At 54.1% G+C, this 18,192-nt stretch overlaps 1 protein-coding gene and 1 long non-coding RNA gene across 3 annotated transcripts in view; one reads left to right on the top strand and one right to left on the bottom strand.

Moving 5' to 3' along the window:
- The window catches only part of RPS6KA2 (ribosomal protein S6 kinase A2), a 354,515-nt gene extending 336,900 nt beyond the window's left edge, over positions 1–17,615 (bottom strand). For both annotated transcript variants that reach the window (XM_058735871.1, XM_058735870.1), the window contains exons 1-2: positions 17,348–17,615; positions 11,716–11,775 (exon numbers count right to left, since the gene is read on the bottom strand). In XM_058735871.1, coding sequence (XP_058591854.1) covers positions 11,716–11,775; positions 17,348–17,410 — 123 coding nt within the window. In that variant the 5' untranslated portion in view covers positions 17,411–17,615. The remainder of the gene's footprint in view (positions 1–11,715; positions 11,776–17,347) is intronic.
- LOC131515171 (uncharacterized) lies at positions 12,244–16,060 on the top strand. The gene is made up of 2 exons (XR_009263490.1): positions 12,244–13,244; positions 15,651–16,060. It is a non-coding gene; the product is annotated as an uncharacterized LOC131515171 (long non-coding RNA).
- Positions 17,616–18,192: the final 577 nt, after the last annotated feature.

Raw genomic sequence — 18,192 nt, forward strand, 5'->3', positions numbered from 1 at the left:
ACAGAGTGCAAGCAGGGGAGGGGCAGAGAGAGAGGAAAATACAGAATCCGAAGCGGGCTCCAGGCTTGGAGCTGTCGGCACAGAGCCCGATGCGGGGCTCAAACCCATGAGCCGTGAGATCGCGACCTGAGCCGGAGTCGGATGCTTAACCGACTGAGCTACCCCAGTGCCCCTAGTTACATTATGATTTTCTACATGTCCAACTAAATTCACTTGCTTCTTGCCTCATAATGGAGACTTCTGGATAGTTCAGTTTACCAATTTAAAACCAGATGCCATCCCAGGTAATCACAAGGGTCCACCTAAGAGAGAGGCAGAAGGACCAGGGTCAGAGGGGGTTGGAAGGGCCAAAGGGGAAGTCAGAGCAGAGACAAGGCGCCATGCTGTCAGCTGTGAAGACAGAGGCTGGTCAGCAGCCCAGGACACGGACAGGGTCCGCAGCAGGAAGAGACTAGAAAGCAGGCTCTCCCCTGCAGTTTCCATAAGGGACACAAGGCCTGCCGACACCTGATCTGACCCCAGTGAAAATGACTGTGGGGCCAGCTCTCCAGAACCAGAAGATCGTAAGCTCGTGTCGTTTAGAAATAGTAACAATGAGGGCCACCTGGGCAGTTCAGTCAGGTAAGCGTCCGTCTTTGGCTCATGTCATGATCTCGCGGTTTATAGGTTCAATCCCCGCGTCGGGCTCTGTGCTGACAGCTTAGAGCCTGGAGCCTGCTTCGGATTCTGTGTCTCCCTCTCTCTCTGCCCCCTCCCCCGTTCATACTCTCTCTCTCTCTCTCTCTCTCTCTCTCTCTCTCTCTCTCTCCATCTCTCTCTCTCTCTCAAAAATGAATAAACCTTAAAAAACTAGTAATCGTGAAAATAGAAAAAGACAAATATCTACCTTCCAAATAGATCATGAGTTGAACTATTGAATAAAATTTGTATTATCCACATATATAGCAAAATATTTCTGACAGCAGTAACTATAGATACTAGCAACAACAAAAATCGATGACATAATGCCAGTTGCTTGGAGAAAAAACGGATTTGGACGTCAACGGCAGTGTTCTCAAAGACGGCCCAGCTACTCCTTTCCTAACTCTGAGCATCATGCCCCTGTTCTTAGGGTTCCCTGTTGCTGAGACTCAAGGTGTGACCCCCAGACCAGAAGCAGCACACCCCTGGGAGAAAGGCTGATTAGAAATGCTGAGTCTCAGGCCCACTGATACAGACTGGACCAGGTCTGAGGCTTTATCAAAATCCCTGGTGGCTGTCGAGCACGGCCAAGAGCGAGTGTGCACGTTGGGGGGGGTGGGCTGCCTTCTTCCCTCTCTGCCTTCCTGTAGGACTGAGCATAGCCGGGCCTCCCCAGGGGCCTCTGTGGTGCAGCCCTGACCGAAAAGACACAGAAAGCGTGGGCAGCACGGCCTATGCCCGGGCTGCGCAAATGGTGGGGTTTGCACTTGATTTCTAAATGCGCCATGACACCTGCTAACACAAAGGTACACGAGTCCCAGGTCCTCACTTCCCACCAGCAGCGCTCGTGATGCATACTACCAAACGTGTTCTGGTTTCCGTAGTGACCACACTGACTTTTCATAAACACACCAGGGGGCTGCTTTCTGAGCACGGGCGTCACTAATCACGAATGATCAACTGCAAGGTCTCACCTTGTTTAAAAAGAAAGCTGGGGTGCCTGGGTGGCTCAGTCGGTTAAGCATCAGACTCTTGACCCTGGCTCAGGGCATGATCTCCGGGTTTGTGAGTTCGAGCCCTATGGTCGGGCTCTGCCCTGACAGCATGGAGCCTGCTTAGGATTCTCTCGCTCTCCCTCGGTCCCTCTCCTACTTCCCTCTCAAAATAAACTTTAAAAAAGAAAGAAAGAAAAGGAAAAAGAAAGCTGAACATTCCCACTCCGCGCTGTGCTGTTAATGAAGTCTGGAAGCCCAAGCAGGTGACACGGGCTTCTGGTCATCGAGGCCGCCCTGCTCCTGGAAGGCAGCGGCCGTGGGGTTGATGGTTAACAGCCACCAGAGGCGGAAGATGGGCCAGTCGGGTGTCAGGAAGTGGCGGAAGGTGGGGTTTCCTCGGGTTATACGGGGGGGTGGGGGGGGGGGGACCCAAGAACGGAGCCTAATTGCAGAGCAAGACAACATAACAATCAAAAAGCTCTGAGCCTGTGGTGTTTAGACGTGCGCAGTGTAGACAGCACTGGCAACAGGGCTGGGTGGCACCAGGCCCCCCACCGGGCACACCGCGGTCAAGTCAGGGGAGGGCCCAGCACAGGGGCCTCCGGCTGAGGAAAGGCGAGTTCCCGCAGCAGACCATGACTCGTATTCTCTCAGGTGACACAGTGTGAGCGTCATACCCCACGGCCACTCTCTAAGAGGGACCAGGACCAACAAAGGTAGGGGTTGTGCAGACAGAAGACGGGTGCCTGAGGCAAAATCACCCCAAAAGTGTTCCCTCATCCCACACTAGGCACCCCCGCCCCCACCACCGGGAGTTCGTGGCCACCCAAAGCCAGGGGGAGCCCCACACACTGCCCAGCTGGCGTGGGAGAAGAGACTGCCACAAAACTAGTCGGCGAACACCCGTGGGTTTTAGTTCACGACCTAAAAAGCAGGTCTGCACGAAGACTCTGAGACCGGACCCGTCAAGCCAAGAAAACGAGTTTCCCAAGCATCATATTTACTACGGGTTACACTATGCCCTCGAAAGAGATGCTGAAATCACAAACCACAGGATGCCAGAACGGAGCCTTATCTGGAAAGAGGGTCGTTGCAGATGTGATTAGTGAGGACGGAAGTCATCGAGTTGGGTGGCTCTCATGCAGTATGACTGACGTCCCTGTAAGAGGACAGCCACGGGACAACGGAGGCAGGGACCAGGTGCGTGCGTGCGAGCCCAGGGACACGGAGACGGCAGGCAACCCCGGGCCTGGGGGGAGCCTGGAGCTGGCTGTCCTCGCAGCCGCAGAAGGAAGGAACCCCTGGTATTCCACATCCGCCACCATCCGGCCTCCAGAACCGCAGGTGTGAATGTCTGCAGTTCGAGCCCCGGTGTGTGGACGGGAGCACTGAATGCCGCACAGAGGGCCGCTGGAAGGCCCGGCAGGCTTGTGCTGCCCAACCGCTGCTGGCCTGGGCCACCCGTGGCCCCTAAGCAGCCTCGGGGAGTCTATTCTTCCCCCACGAGCTCCTGGGGGGTTTAGAAGTCCCTGTGGCTTCTCTGAAAAACTGGAGTAAAACCCAGAGACCTGCCCCTGGTCTCCAGGTCCTTGCACCGCGTCCCCTCCACCCTCGACCCCATGGTCCCTGGGCTCCCCGTGGTCCCCTCGCTCTCCAGGCTCCCCAAGCTCCCAAGCCGCTGGGCCAGCCCCGTGCCTGGAGGTGTCCCCAGATCTGGTAGCTGTCCTGTCCCCTCACTCCAGTCCCAACCCGAACCCCACCTGCTCGGAGAGGACTTCTTCACTGCCCACCACTCTGCTGACGCGGCCCCACACCCATTTCTTTCCGCATCCACTGCCCCCTGCTCGAAAGGGTCATATTTAGCTGCTTATTTCCAAGAACGCTGAACTGTCAGGTCTATGCAGCAAGGACTCTTGTCTGGCTCCTGTATCTGAGTCACTGAATGCTGGAGCCTGGCCAGGTGCCAGGCACACAGCGCTCACTCAGACATCTGCTGAGAGCGGAGGAGGGGCGGGGGGGATGGAGGGAGGGGAGAGCTGGCCGCAGACAGACAGACAGACAGACGGACAGACGTGCGCCTGGGGGCTGTGACGCCCGAGGCCAGCAGCCCGGCCGCCCCCCGACCGCCAGAGACCCTCATCACGCCGAGAAGAACGCGAGAAATCCCCCTCTGGTATTTATCCTAGGACTTTGGAAATACGCATCTATGCGTCTGAATCCTCACAGGCTGTGATTTCTTGAATAACAGATCCTATTCGAGTTTCTGTCAAGCCGAAAAACAGACAATAAAATGCTTCCAAAACTACATCTCCTGAGAGACTGTGAGTTCTTTGGGTTTTCTTTGCACACAAGGGTTTGCTCCGTTCATCCTGGGGCGCTTGGGACCCCCGCCCCTCCCCGGGGCCCCCGGAAACCCGGACAGGAGAGAAACGGAGGGCAGACGCTACCACGATTACTCAACCTGTGCTTGGCACGACGGGTGTTTGGGACTACATCTTGGGAGAAAATCTGTCTTAACGATTCCCCGGAGATCTTTAGGACTCACATAAATTGCAGAGTCCGGGTCTCCATACCCAGCGCCCAGGGGCACCTAGGTCACGAGAGCACCGTTTCGTTGTTTTACGTTTTATTGCCACAAAATACCCAAAGGACGCCAAGCGACACAACTTTCCACCTGACGTTTTCATTTTACCCACACACGTGCAGCATTACTATGGAGGATGACTAAATTACCATGATCATTCAAATTATTCACTTGAGATTAAGAGAATATAAGGAACTTTGGGGATTCTTGGACTTTTTTTCTTTTGTACACATAGAAAACAACTCTGTATCTTCCTACTTTGAAGAGAGCAGGGGAGCGGATTTTGATGAGAAGAAAGGAGAGAGAGCCACAGTGTGTCAGCAGGGTCCGTGAATTCCACGAAGCCCTAGAAGGTGCAGGTGTGGGCCGCGGTGACGCTGCCCCCAAGGCCTCCAGAGTGGGCACGGAAAGGAGCCAGCAGGGCCGGGGAGGCCCAGGCAGCCTGGGCAGGGAGGCACCTGGCACAGGGTTTTAATCCCAGGGGGAAAGACTAAGCCATAGCATTTGACCCCGGGCCCCGATCACATTAGCCAAACAGCCACCATCCCACCACGGTGGGGGGAGCCCGTGATTCTAGAAGAGACAACAGATCACCAGCATGAAGAGCCTTGGTTTGCAATTCCCTTATTCACTGGTCCTTGGTTATACTCAGCAAATCACATCTTTTTCTTTTTTTTTTTTAAATGAGGCTTGAACTCATGACCCTAAGATCAGAGTCACATGCTCCAGCGAGCCAGCCAGGTGCCCCAAACCACATCATTATGGATGCCTCAGTTTCACCTCCTGCAAAACAGAGGGCAGGCAACGAACGGCCCTCCCTCCCACTTCTCCGGGCTGTGGGAAGGACGGAAGGTGACAGAGGTCAGAGTCACGCTAAAAGGCAGCGTTCTTATCGAGTCACTGGGTTTCCTCGCAGGCGGGACAGGTGCACCATCACTGCCGAGGGGCTCGGACACAGGAGGCCCTAAAGGACACCCCAGCCTTGACCGCAGGGCCTCTTCCCACCCACTGCTCTGGGTCGAACGGCAGCCTTAAGTCAGGTGTTTCCTTCACGATCCAGCAACCATCTCAACACAGGTCATTCTTGGCTGTGGGGGGACTGGTCAGCACCATCCGCCGGGAGAACCGGTGTTTTCTTTAGGAGACCATCCGTGACATCACCGTGCTGGCGGGTAGCCTGGGTCACATCGGGCCGTGGCCCTGTCCCCCAAGGCCGCGCGAGGCCCCCGCAGGACGCAGAGAGGGGCCGCGTGCGAGTAATTTGCTCTGCTTGCCTGAATGCGGGACGTCGCCGCCTCCTGATGGGTGGGCTCAGACAGCAGGACGCAGTCCCCGGCGGGTGCCCCGGGGCCTAGAGGGTGCTGCTCCCCCGAGCGCTGACTGAGCAGACCTCGCGCCTTCGGAGAGAGCACCGTCAGAACGTACCGGCTGCTGACTGCGTTACAGAGGCAGCAGGATGAGGCTCTGAGAAACCGAAACCAGCTGAAGCCATCCCCCCTCCGCCCCGCGGAGTGACCACACCCACGTGATGACCAGGACACCAGAGGTCGGCAGGGTGGTAAGAGGCCTGCTTCCTGTCTGGTGGGGGGGATCCTTGCGAACTGTTAGCACAGGCACATCAGGAGGAGGCAGCACGGTCCGCATTACGAAATGGTCCGTTTTCCTTCCTCTCCGCCTGAGGAGGTGCTAAGGTGCCGCGAAGTCACTGTCCCCGTTGCCTACTCCGTGGCGCGTCGAAACACAGATGGAATTTTCACCCGCTGAGCCGCGTCACCCTCCCTCCGAAACAGGTTTCCAGTCCCCCTTTCCAGAGTCTCTGCAAGGACTGAAGGGATGCCTGTCTTTGGCTGGACAGAAAGACAGTGAGACCCACAAAAGTAAACGGGTTGACACAGTGGGTGTGATGTAGGCGACACCAGCCTCAGGAGATGTGACAGGCGCTTGAAAGGCAGGAAGATAATAAGCAGGCTCGAAAGACCTTCTCGTCAATCTCTTTTCCAAACTATTAACTATCGCTCTAAACTGTAATTGCACTGCTCTTAATTGCTTTATTAGTTCGGAGGCTTCATTATTCTTGTCTCATCTCTATTCACACCAGTCTGGATGGCGTTTTCTTTCTTTTTTTTTTTTTAAAGGAACAACGAAACGCTGTCTACACCCCAGGGCGGGCCAGGTAGGAGATGACACATTGGCCTCGACAGGTGGTCTGGGTCCAGGTGGCTCAGCCCCGACCCCGATGACGTCCCGATGTTACCACCATGTTAGCCCCGAGGGTTCTGATAACCCTTTGGGTTGCTCTCTCCTTCGAGCATGAAGGGTTCTTCCCGCTCCCCCAAATCTCTCCCCTGGCTTTGCTCCGGGCCCCTCTCCCCCCGAGCGGAGAAATCGAGGGGTCCAAGCTGTAGCTGCTTGGAAGTCAGGTCACTGAAGGAGGTCACTCTGACAGATGCTCAGAAAGCACAGAACATCCTGCCCCGAATAACTGCCCACAGGTGCACCTGATCCGGAGAAGAGGCCAGGGGCCGGGCGGCCGGAACTACATCCTCAAGCACCCTCAGACGGGCCATGGGGGTTGTCTTCCCTCCACCGGTACCCCCCTGGTGGATCCCCCCACAAAGCTCTCCACCAAGTGGCAGCTGACCTCAGCAGCTGCGACCCTCCCCACACTCTGTTCTGCCCTACAGACACCAGAGTCTCTGCTATCAAAACCGAGGGTAGAAGCTTAGAGGGGGAGGGAGGAGAGGGCAACACCCCAGCAGTCATGAGGAAATTAAGAAAACCCATGCTAATGTTGAGAATAACTTATCTGGGGCGCCTGGGTGGCTCAGTCGGTTAAGCATCTGACTCAGTTTTGGTTCAGGTCGTGATCTCACGGTTGGTGAGTGCGAGCCCCACATCAGGCTCCATGCTGACAGTGCAGAGCCTCTCTCTCTCTCTCTCTCTCTCTGCCCCTCCGTCACTCGTCTCTGCCTCTCTCAAAATAAATAAATAAACTTTAAAAAAAAAAAAAAAAAAGAATAACTTATCTGGACCTGGTTTCTAAAGTTGACCAAACAAGAAAATGGTCTTTATTAATAAACATAGTCCTGACTTCTAGGCACTTTTAAAAAATACAGTAAAATCTTGAATTGCGAGTAACTTGCTCCGGGAGGGTTCCGCAAGACGAGCAAAGATTTCTAATAAACTTTAACTTGACAAATGAGCGACATCTTGCAATACGAGCAGTACATGACGCCGAATGTCACATGATCCAACTGAGCCAATGGTTCTTGAAATTCACTTTGATATACGAGTGCTTTGGATAACAAGCGTGTTCCTGGAATGAATTCTGCTCACGAACCAAGGTTTTACTCTACATACACCAATTTCCAGTATTTTTCACAGGTTGTTCTCTAAAATTAGGAACTTGCCTAAAAAAAACACCTGTGTCTAAAATACAGGGACAGGAAGGGCCACATGCACCCCAATGTTTATAGCAGCACTATCAACAATAGCCAAAGTATGGAAAGAGCCCAGATGTCCATTGGCTGATGAATGGAAAGAAGATGTGGTTATCTGTATACAATGGAGTATTACTCGGCGAGGAGAAAGAACGAAATCTTGCCATTTGCAACTACGGGGATGGAACTGGAGGGTATTATGCTAAGCAAAATTAAGAAAGACAAAGATCTTAGGACTTCGTTCATGTGAGGACTTTAAGACACAGAACAGATGAACACAAGGGAAGGGAAGCAAAAATAACATAAAAACAGGGAGGGGAACAAAACCTAAGAGACTCTTAGACACAGACAACGAACTGAGGGTTGCTGGAGGGGAGGTGGGTGGGGGAGGGATTCGATGGGTGAGGGGCATTGAGGAGGGCACTTATTGGGATGAGCACTGGGTTCTACTCCTGAAACCATCACTGCACTATATGCTAACTAACTTGGATGTAAATAAAAAAAATAAATAAGAAAATAAAATAGAACATAAAATACGGGGACGAGAGGGTGAATGATGAGGCAGGGTTGCGGGAGTCGCGGGCTGGACGGTACCCAGGGGCCTGGCTTCTGCATCCTGGAAGGCGCCCTCTCCTTCCTGCCTCCCCACACCACACCGTTTCCCCCAGAGATTAACGAATGGGCTCCCGGGTGGTGAGGCCGGCCCCACAGGCTTCCCAGACACCTAGACTTAGTCACCTTGGATCAACTCCTCGGCGTGCACCAAAGTGAAGCATGTCGCCTGTAAACTCGGTAGGTCCTGAATGCCCACCTTTTGCCCGGCTTCGCAACATGTAATGTTCACAAAGGAGACGGGGGACAGGAGCACGCACCTCACACAGCAGGTGCCTCGGGCACATCCGTGGGTCATCTCTGCTCTCAGCGTGCCCTCCCAAGACTGTGAGCTGTCGCCTCTGTCCCCAGCCGCTTCCAATAATCCCTTAAAGATACAGCTGAAGAAGTGTTTCCTAACGGGATCTGCCAAGGGTTTTTTTTTTCTTTGGAGTTTATTGTTTTTCCCCGATTCTCAAGGGTGCCCACTTCGGAGGTGCCGAGGGAAAGGAGACCAACAGCCACCCTTCTGCACTTCTGACACAAAGTTCCTGCACCAACACCGACTTCGTGGGGAAGGAGCCTCTCTCCCTGCGGTGAGGCTTCAACACCCAGCTTCCGGCACCAACTTCCAGCCCACCTGCAATCTTTGTTCTAGACCTTCCTTCAGGTTGGACAGAGCAGATGAAGTACAACTGAGCGAGAATCACACACGGAGATATTTGTACATGAGATATCCCAAGCGTGTTCTCTGCTTTCAATGTATCTATACGGAGAATACTCCCACGTAAAGAAGCCGTAGCAGCCAGCATGATCACAAGGTTGGAGGGTCCGGCACGCCTCCAGGGCACACGCACTTGCCTGGTCATCATTCCATGTTCGTTTTGGTTTCAAGTTTATTTATCTTGAGAAAGAGAGCGAGAGAGGAGGAGAGGCAGAGAGAGGGAGCAAGAGAACCCAAGCAAGCTCTGAGCAGTCAGCACAGAGCCCAAGGTGGGGCTTGATCTCATCAACCGTGCCATCATGGCCTGAGCCAAAATCAGCAGTCGGAGACTCAACCAACAGCCACCCAGGCGCCCCTGAGCACCACGTTTTAACCACAGGTCGTCAATAGGTATTCTTGATTGATTGATCGATTGATTGAATGAACTGTTGTTGACTTGATTTTTTTTTTCCTCAATAAGATTTTCCATCATCATATGCGTCAGACTGGCCAAAGGTATGAGACTTTTATACTCTAATTCCCATCGTGTGTCTGCACCATCGACCCTTAACAGAGGCTGTGCAGTTACACTCGGAAGGCCAACATGGACAAGAAAGGAAGTCCTTGCTTGTAACTGAGCATTGGACATCGGCACCCGCCTGCTGTGTGGCCGACCCTGCGTGTGGCTCCCAGCACTGGCATAAGCCTGGGTAAACAGCTCATTGTCCCGAAATTTCTGTCTCCCACAAACAGCACCCATGTACTACGTATCAACATTACGTCCTTCAGAATACTCCTAAAATGCGTTTGGAACGGTCTTCCTTCATTTATTAAGAGTCAAAGTTAAATTGATTTTCTACCATCAGGAAATGGTAATAACTTGCTGTATCGTACTTTTCCATCAGCAAAAATAACTTGAAAGAGGTTGATTGATTTTACTGCTTTTCTGCATCACGTTATCATGTGCATTTCTATCCAAAACGTTCAGGGTAAGGCAACTGGAGACTAGGAGGTCTTAGGAAACAAACATCGCTAATGATTTAAAAGATTGTCTGTTAACTGCATTGCACATCACACAATCACAGGGTCAGTTCAGCCTACCGAAAGGAACGGTCCGCACACCTGTAGCTCAGTGCCGTAGAGAGCTCCAGAACGTAACTGCTCAGTGCTCGCGTACTACACGAATCTGCCTGCAAGAAACACTTCGAAGGTTCCTGGCCATCAAACTTCCCACAGATGCCCAGCAAAGCATAAATAAAAGTGCAGTCCAGGTGCGGCTTGGTTGCTCTGAGACCCTGGGCCTTCGACCTCGTTAATGTGCAAGGAGGGCACTCCTTCCTTATTTGCACCCGTCGAGGGGCGGCTATCCGTTCCCCCGGCCACCCTCTCAGGGAAGTCACTGGCTAGAAGTCCAGTGAGCCTTGGACCCCTGCAGAACTGGCAGACACAGGGCTACACCTCCCGTCCCAGGGAGTGCAAGGGAATGCACACACCAGGCCAAATGTTGTGCTCCAGAATGCTGGAAGCTTCCTGCAAAGCCAGGAAGGGGCAGAGCCGGGCTGCCCACTCCCGGAGCGGGAACAAAAAGCACAGAACTGAAAGGCCGCCAGCTAATGACGAGGCAACTTTGTGCCCTTTGTCTTTATTTAACCAACATATTGTGTCACGTGATCACTCACCAAGCGGCACTTGGGCTTGAAACGCGGGTCGGCGCGCCCACGTTTAGACAGACGCGACACGCGGCTTTCGGCATCGGAGCAAACGATTTTGTGCAGCCGGCAACGTTCACGGATCCACCCCTCCCAGCTACCGCACCTTGCCAGCTATTTTGAAGTCGGCAGAATTGCAAATTCTACAACTTCCATGGTTCCAAGCGGAGCATCGCTGAGCCACTCAGGAAGCTGAGGCTTCTTAATGGCCTTGTCAACTCTCCGCGGCTGCAGCTGCCTGGGAGGGCGCGAGGGCATTTCTTTAGCAGCGACAGACACGCGGCTGCTTACATAGAATTCCTTGCCCTCGGCTTCCGTTCACCTTTGCAGTTCAGCGCTCTGGCACCACAAGGTCCCCTATGACGCCCTTGTGGTCTGGGCTCCGTTAAGGTCGAGCCCGGTTTCCCACCGCCCGGGTCAGGCACGTGGCCCCACGCGGCGTGGAAACGAGACTGACACAGTCGGTGACACCTAATGCTCTTTGCCACTCCACGCCACCCCCCCCCCCCCGCAGGGCATCACCCTCTGCCCAACCCCCACCTCTCCTCCCAGCCTCCCCTCCGAACTCCCCTCGGCTGCTGGCCTACACCACGAGCCACCACCGGCCTGGCTCCGGGGACAGCGGCCACGTCCTCGCTCTGCCGTCCCAAACGCAGCCCCAAACGTTGTCAGAGGCTGCGTTACCCACATGCCTGTCTTTAAATCCATGATCTCCCCTTGGAAAAGTCCATGCCCAACGGCTGGGACCTTTTCCTTGGCTGGTGATTTTTCTTCTCATTCCCTATGTTCTGTGTGTCCCTGTTGAGGGAAATCGACTAGAATACACACACAACCTACACCTGTGCACATAACGTGTTTGTGCAGGTGTATGTGTGCAGACATGTTTCACCACGACAACTGCTCGCGGGCTATTAATTTCAAACTTCCATTGCCCCCCCACCCCACCATTCCCTCCCACCCCACCATCCCCCCCCCCCAAATAACCAGACTGGAATAAAACGTGTATAGTTACTTCTTCCACGGTATCTTGTACGATGGGCTCCGAGTCCAGGTTAAGATCCTCCTCGGGGGTCTGATAACAAAGACATACACGGAAGAGAGTTAGCGTGACAACATTCTCGAAAACAGCATCACACAGGTCATCGAGACAACGGGCAAACTAGACATTCCGTATTAGTGCAAGAGGACATCTCCACCTGACTCACTGGAACCATCTGAATAACCAGGCTACTGGGTCAGCCGCACTCACGCCACAGGCGAGAGGAGAAGCGGGTGGTTTACGGAACTCCCTGACCAGCGAGTCAGGGGCCGTGGATTCAGATGGGGCTCAGACACTGACAGAGAGAAGTTGGAAACAGAGGAGTGACAAAGGGAGGGGGTTTGGACCATTCTTGTTCGAATGGAATAAAATCACAGTCTCAGCCGAAGCTCAGAAAATGACTTAAACCAGACAGAGTGAAGTTCCTGGCCCGTAAACACATAAAGCAGAGTGTTTCTGCAGGATGAGGCCTCATCAGGAGGCTCTGGGCCTGAGCCTTGCTTAACGTGGGCCTCAGTTTCCCTACACAGGTCGGGAACATGTCAGCAGGTACCGCCGAGGGATGTGGAGCGTGTCCAGGGAACGAGCACCAGACGCCGCCCGCCCCCAAGCTGGCTGACCCGCCGCACACCCAGCTCGGCGGCTTACCTAGTGGCCCTCAGATAACGTCACTGTACGAGCCAGACCAGACCGTGACCTGTCAGGGAGTCCTATATGATCTGCATTGTTCAAAAACAGGGGCTTTTCCTTCAATGCATGATGACGTCCGGGAAAGAAAGGTCACGCTTACTGCTTCGAAAGAACTCCAATAAAGGAACGCCCGGGTCAGCCAGACCCTGGGGGTGGGCTTCTGCCCCCCTCACTCAATCCCATCTCCCGTTTTCTGCCCTGCACGCCCCCCCCGCCCAGGGTATGCCCTTGGCCACCCTGAACCTGCTGAAAGCAGCTACTGGGAGGCCTGCGAAAGCGATTCCCACCACGCTGCTGCTTTTTAAGGCCAGATTCTCCAGGGACTCATGGAGGGCCCAGTTTTTAATTAGCACCCGTCTCCTTGTCAATACACCTCATTAACTGGTAAAACACACGGCCCGAAACACGTGAAAACAACTCACAAAACTGCAAATACTTTCCCTCGACCGCCAGATGAACTTCCCCTGACCTGTGTGCGGGGGCAAGACGTTTGTGTGAAACCCACAGCGTCCCCAGCACAGCCAGCCTCCAGCCCCACCCGGGCCAGGCCCTCGGGCTACAGATGAAAACACCAGGCCGAGGGGAGAGCGGCACCCAAGTCAGAATAAAGCTGGAATCCGGGAGCCACTTCCACCGGAAGACTGGTCATCAGTCACGTTAAATTTGTGTAAAAGCGAATCATGGAGTCACAAGCACCATACCCACAGCGGATCTTCTACGAAGGGCACGGAGCTTTACATGCAAGGATCCGGTAATATTTAGTTTGGAGTTCAGAGGCCACACGTTGTCCATTTGTTCTGCCCATTTTCTTGGTATGTGACTTATTTCAATGTCATACAACATAAAACATGGACAAACTGGGAAGTAAAACCAGCTTCTGATTTCCACGGTGGATAGATTTCACGCACGTGGGGGGGTCCCACGGTGGATAGATTTCACGTGGGGGGGGGGGGTCCCACAGTGGATAGATTTCATGTGTGGGGGAGTGGGGGGGTCCCACAGTGGATAGATTTCACGCACGTGGGGGGGGTCCCACAGTGGGTAGATTTCACATGTGTGGGGGGGGTCCCACGGTGGATAGATTTCATGTGTGGGGGAGAGGGGGGTCCCACAGTGGATAGATTTCACGCACGTGGGGGGGGGGTCCCACGGTGGATAGATTTCACATGTGTGGGGGGGTCCCACGGTGGATAGATTTCATGTGTGGGGGAGTGGGGGGTCCCACAGTGGATAGATTTCACGCACGTGGGGGGGGTCCCACAGTGGATAGATTTCACATGTGTGGGGGGGGTCCCACGGTGGATAGATTTCATGTGTGGGGGAGTGGGGGGTCCCACAGTGGATAGATTTCACGCACGTGGGGGGGGTCCCACAGTGGGTAGATTTCACATGTGTGGGGGGGTCCCACGGTGGATAGATTTCATGTGTGGGGGAGTGGGGGGTCCCACAGTGGATAGATTTCACGCACGTGGGGGGGGGGGTCCCACAGTGGATAGATTTCACATGTGTGGGGGGGGGTCCCACGGTGGATAGATTTCATGTGTGGGGGAGTGGGGGGGTCCCACAGTGGATAGATTTCACGCACGTGGGGGGGGTCCCACAGTGGGTAGATTTCACATGTGTGGGGGGGGTCCCACGGTGGATAGATTTCATGTGTGGGGGAGAGGGGGGTCCCACAGTGGATAGATTTCACGCACGTGGGGGGGGGGGTCCCACGGTGGATAGATTTCACATGTGTGGGGGGGGTCCCACGGTGGATAGATTTCATGTGTGGGGGAGTGGGGGGTCCCACAGTGGATAGATTTCACGCACGTGGGGGGGGTCCCACAGTGGATAGATTTCACATGTGTGGGGGGGGTCCCACGGTGGATAGATTTCATGTGTGGGGGAGTGGGGGGTCCCACAGTGGATAGATTTCACGCACGTGGGAGGGGTCCCACAGTGGGTAGATTTCACATGTGTGGGGGGGTCCCACGGTGGATAGATTTCATGTGTGGGGGAGTGGGGGGTCCCACAGTGGATAGATTTCACGCACGTGGGGGGGGGGTCCCACAGTGGATAGATTTCACATGTGTGGGGGGGGTCCCACGGTGGATAGATTTCATGTGTGGGGGAGTGGGGGGTCCCACAGTGGATAGATTTCACGCACGTGGGAGGGGGTCCCACGGTGGATAGATTTCACATGTGTGGGGAGGGGGGGGGTCCCACGGTGGATAGATTTCATGTGTGGGGGAGTGGGGGGGTCCCACAGTGGATAGATTTCACGCACGTGGGGGGGGGGTCCCACGGTGGATAGATTTCACATGTGTGGGGAGGGGGGGTCCCACGGTGGATAGATTTCATGTGTGGGGGGAGTGGGGGAGGGTCCCACAGTGGATAGATTTCACGTGGGGGGGTCCCATGGTGGATAGATTTAATGTGTGGGGGGTTCCCACAGTGGATAGCTTTCATGCGTGGGGGGGTCATAGGTTTCCCCAGGACCCAGAGGACCTCAGGACCAATTCTTCTGGTTCAATCTTTCCAGAAAAAGCTCTGATTTTCTGGGTTCCAGAGAAATAGGACTGGATGCTCTATTTTAACAAACATACTGTGTATGGTATAAACCATCCTAAAACATTTACCTGGGAAGCAGGAAGAAAAGTTTATCAAATTTTTGTGATTTGCTGCTGCATATATATCAACTCAAAGACTTTTAAATTATCCTCTAAAGGGGGTGGCAAGGCAGTGGTGTCTATGACCCTTTTTTTTTTTTAATGTTTTTTTATTTTTGGGAGAGAGAGCTCAAGCAGGGGAGGGGCAGAGAGAGAGGGGGACAGAGGATCCGAAACGGGTCCTGTGCTGATTGCAGCGAGCCCAGTGTGGGGCTGGAACGCGTGAAGGGTGAGATCATAACCTGAGCCAAAGTCAGCACTCAACCAACTGAGCCACCCAGGAGTCCCTATGATGTATTTTTTAAATAACATGAATATAGGGGCGCCTGGGTGGCTCAGTCGGTTAAGCACCCGACTCTCAATTTCATCTCAGGTGGTGATCTCACGGTTCGTGGGTTCAAACCCCACATCGGGCTCTGAGCTGACAGTGCGGAGCCTGCTTGGGATTCTCTCTGTCTCTACCCGTCCCCCATCCACGCTGTCTCTGTCTCCCTCCAAATAAACAAATAAGCTGAAAAGAAAATAACACAGGTATATTCATTGCTGGTCCATTTCAATCGACTTCAGAAATAACACCAGCTGCTCCCTGGAGCCCTGGTCACTGGCCGGATGCCCAGTCCGGAGCCTGGCGAGGATGTCTGCCGAGCCCCTCCACTTCCTCACTCCTGCCCTTCCTCAGCCCCCCAAATGTAAGTGAGAGAGAGGCTCTTTCTAAGGCGCGGTCTTCAACGCCAAGAACACAATCACGTGCACACAGAACAGTCAATGACCACAAAGAGCTGTGGGATGTCCTCTCTCGAGGCTTAGCTAGTTGTCACCAGCAGCGACGGCAACGTTGTTCCATCAAAAAAATAGGCTGAATATCTATGCCGTGCCCAACCGTGTCTGTGGAAGACCAACAGACCGCAAGCATTACGTTAGCTTGGCTCCCCCCAAAAGCATTAAATACAAAATATTAAATACATTCTCTTCTAAAACGGAATCTCTCATTCGGTTTAAAATTACGTGAATGTCGGGGCGCCTGGGTGGCGCAGTCGGTTGAGCGTCCGACTTCAGCCAGGTCACGATCTAGCGGTCCGTGAGTTCGAGCCCCGCGTCGGGCTCCGGGCTGATGGCTCGGAGCCTGGAGCCTGTTTCCGATTCTGTGTCTCCCTCTCTCTCTGCCCCCCCCCCCCGTTCATGCTCTGTCTCTCTCTGTCCCAAAAATAAATAAAAAACGTTGAAAAAAAAAAAATTACGTGAATGTCTCCACAGAGAGTGTGTAATATCAAAACAAATAACATTTAAGAGAAGAATTTATAGACCTGATGCTGAGATGGGGGATAAGGCAAAAATTAAAGCTTGCATTTTGTAAACATTTAGTAAGTCAGCAATCTGCCACGGGTGAAAGCAATTTGAGGAGCAGTACAGGTAAGTCTCATTATTCAGTAGGTACGTCCAGTAATTCAAAACTTTGAGAAACTTGGGCCTCACAGAAAAATGTCGAATTCCATGGAACAAGCTTCCAGAGAGTTCCACGTCCCTAGGGAAGCCCGTAGTCAAACAGTGTCAGAGGTGCTGCCTCCCAGCCAGCCCTGGGGAGGGGGCCACGGACCCTTTCATTTCATTATCTCTTCTCTTTATTTGTTTTGGTTTTTTGCCTTTAACTTTATTTTTTATTTGTTAAAATTTACATCCAAATTACTTAGCATATAGTGAACCAAAGATCTCAGGAGTAGATGCCCCAATGCCCCTCCCCGTTCAGCCCATCCCCCCCTCCCACAACCCTCAGTTCATTCTCCAGATTTCTGAGTCTCTCTTTCCTCTTTATTCGAACACACGGGCTATTAACACTGTATGATCTTCCTGCCTTCTGTTTCTTAAGTCACCACAGTTTGGCTTTCTGGCTCAGCCTAGACTGCAGCAAATGGAATTCTTACAACGTAAAGCCACTTGTTGAAGGAAAACCAAACTGATGCAGATGAGTCGGGAAGCCTGTGAAGACGTCAAGAAGCATCCCGAAGTTTGGTTTAAGGGCGACAATTTTTTTCTTCACCACGTTAGCTCTCACGCGTACATTTGCACCACACTCGGTGCCCCGTGGGGGGGGGGGGGGCACGTACACGCACACATGTTTGCAGGACTCCACATCCACAGCTCCACACGCACTCAACACCCAGCCTTCTGTCACCCAATAGTCCCCAGCGAATAAGCATCCCTTCTGTTAAACACGCACTCAGTCCTAAGTGAGGCTTTTTCAGGACTCACCCCTCTCTGGGACTCACCTCGATTTCCATGGGCTCCACCTCGATCTTCTTCCATAGTTCCAGCAACTGTGCGATCGGCATTTCTTACAACTTTCCTTTCCCTCCGATCAAGTACTGACGGTAAGGAAAAAGACCAGCAGAGGCACAGAACGGCGGGGAGAGGCGGGCAGACAGACAGTCGGCGCCCGGGCAGAGGCAGGCACCGTGGGGAGAGGGTCCCGGGGGGGGGTGGGCAGGGGTCTGCAGTACGGCTGAGCGGTGAGTCTGATGCCCTCCCAGGCCGGGCTCCGCTGCTGGGCTGTGCTGGGCTGGGCTGCTCTGGGCTGGGCTGGGCTTCTCTGGGCTGCTCCAGGTGGCGCTGGGCTGCTCTGGGCTGGACTGGGCTGTGCTGAGCTGGGCCGGGCCGGACTGGGGCTGCGCTGGGCCGGGCCGGGCCGACGACCAGAGCAGACAACCTCGGATCTGCACCAGCAGCCTCAGATCGGTTCCCGGCCTCGCCCCTCCCCCTTGCACCGCCACTCCCTCCTTCCCTGCCCCCACTATTTTACCTTAATTGGCTCTAAATGATGGGTGCAAGTTGGGGCTGAGGATGCCGCTGCCATAGAAACTGCATAGCAACCGGGCGCTGGGAAGAGGGGAGGCGCGGAGGGGGCCCTGCGGCAGGCTCTGCCCTTCTCCCTCCCGGCGCGCCACACACTTGCGCGCGCGCGCGCACACGCACACCCTTACACACACGCACCCCTTCCTTTGCCCGCCACCCCCTGAGCCCCAGGAGGCCCCGTGAGCCGGGCACCAGGCCGCCAGGCAGGAAGCCGGATGCAACGGGCAGCTTCTCCTGCGCGAATATTGAAGAAAATTCTCGC

Source organism: Neofelis nebulosa, chromosome 6 (assembly GCF_028018385.1).
Source record: "Neofelis nebulosa isolate mNeoNeb1 chromosome 6, mNeoNeb1.pri, whole genome shotgun sequence".
Taxonomy (NCBI): Eukaryota; Metazoa; Chordata; class Mammalia; order Carnivora; family Felidae; genus Neofelis; species Neofelis nebulosa.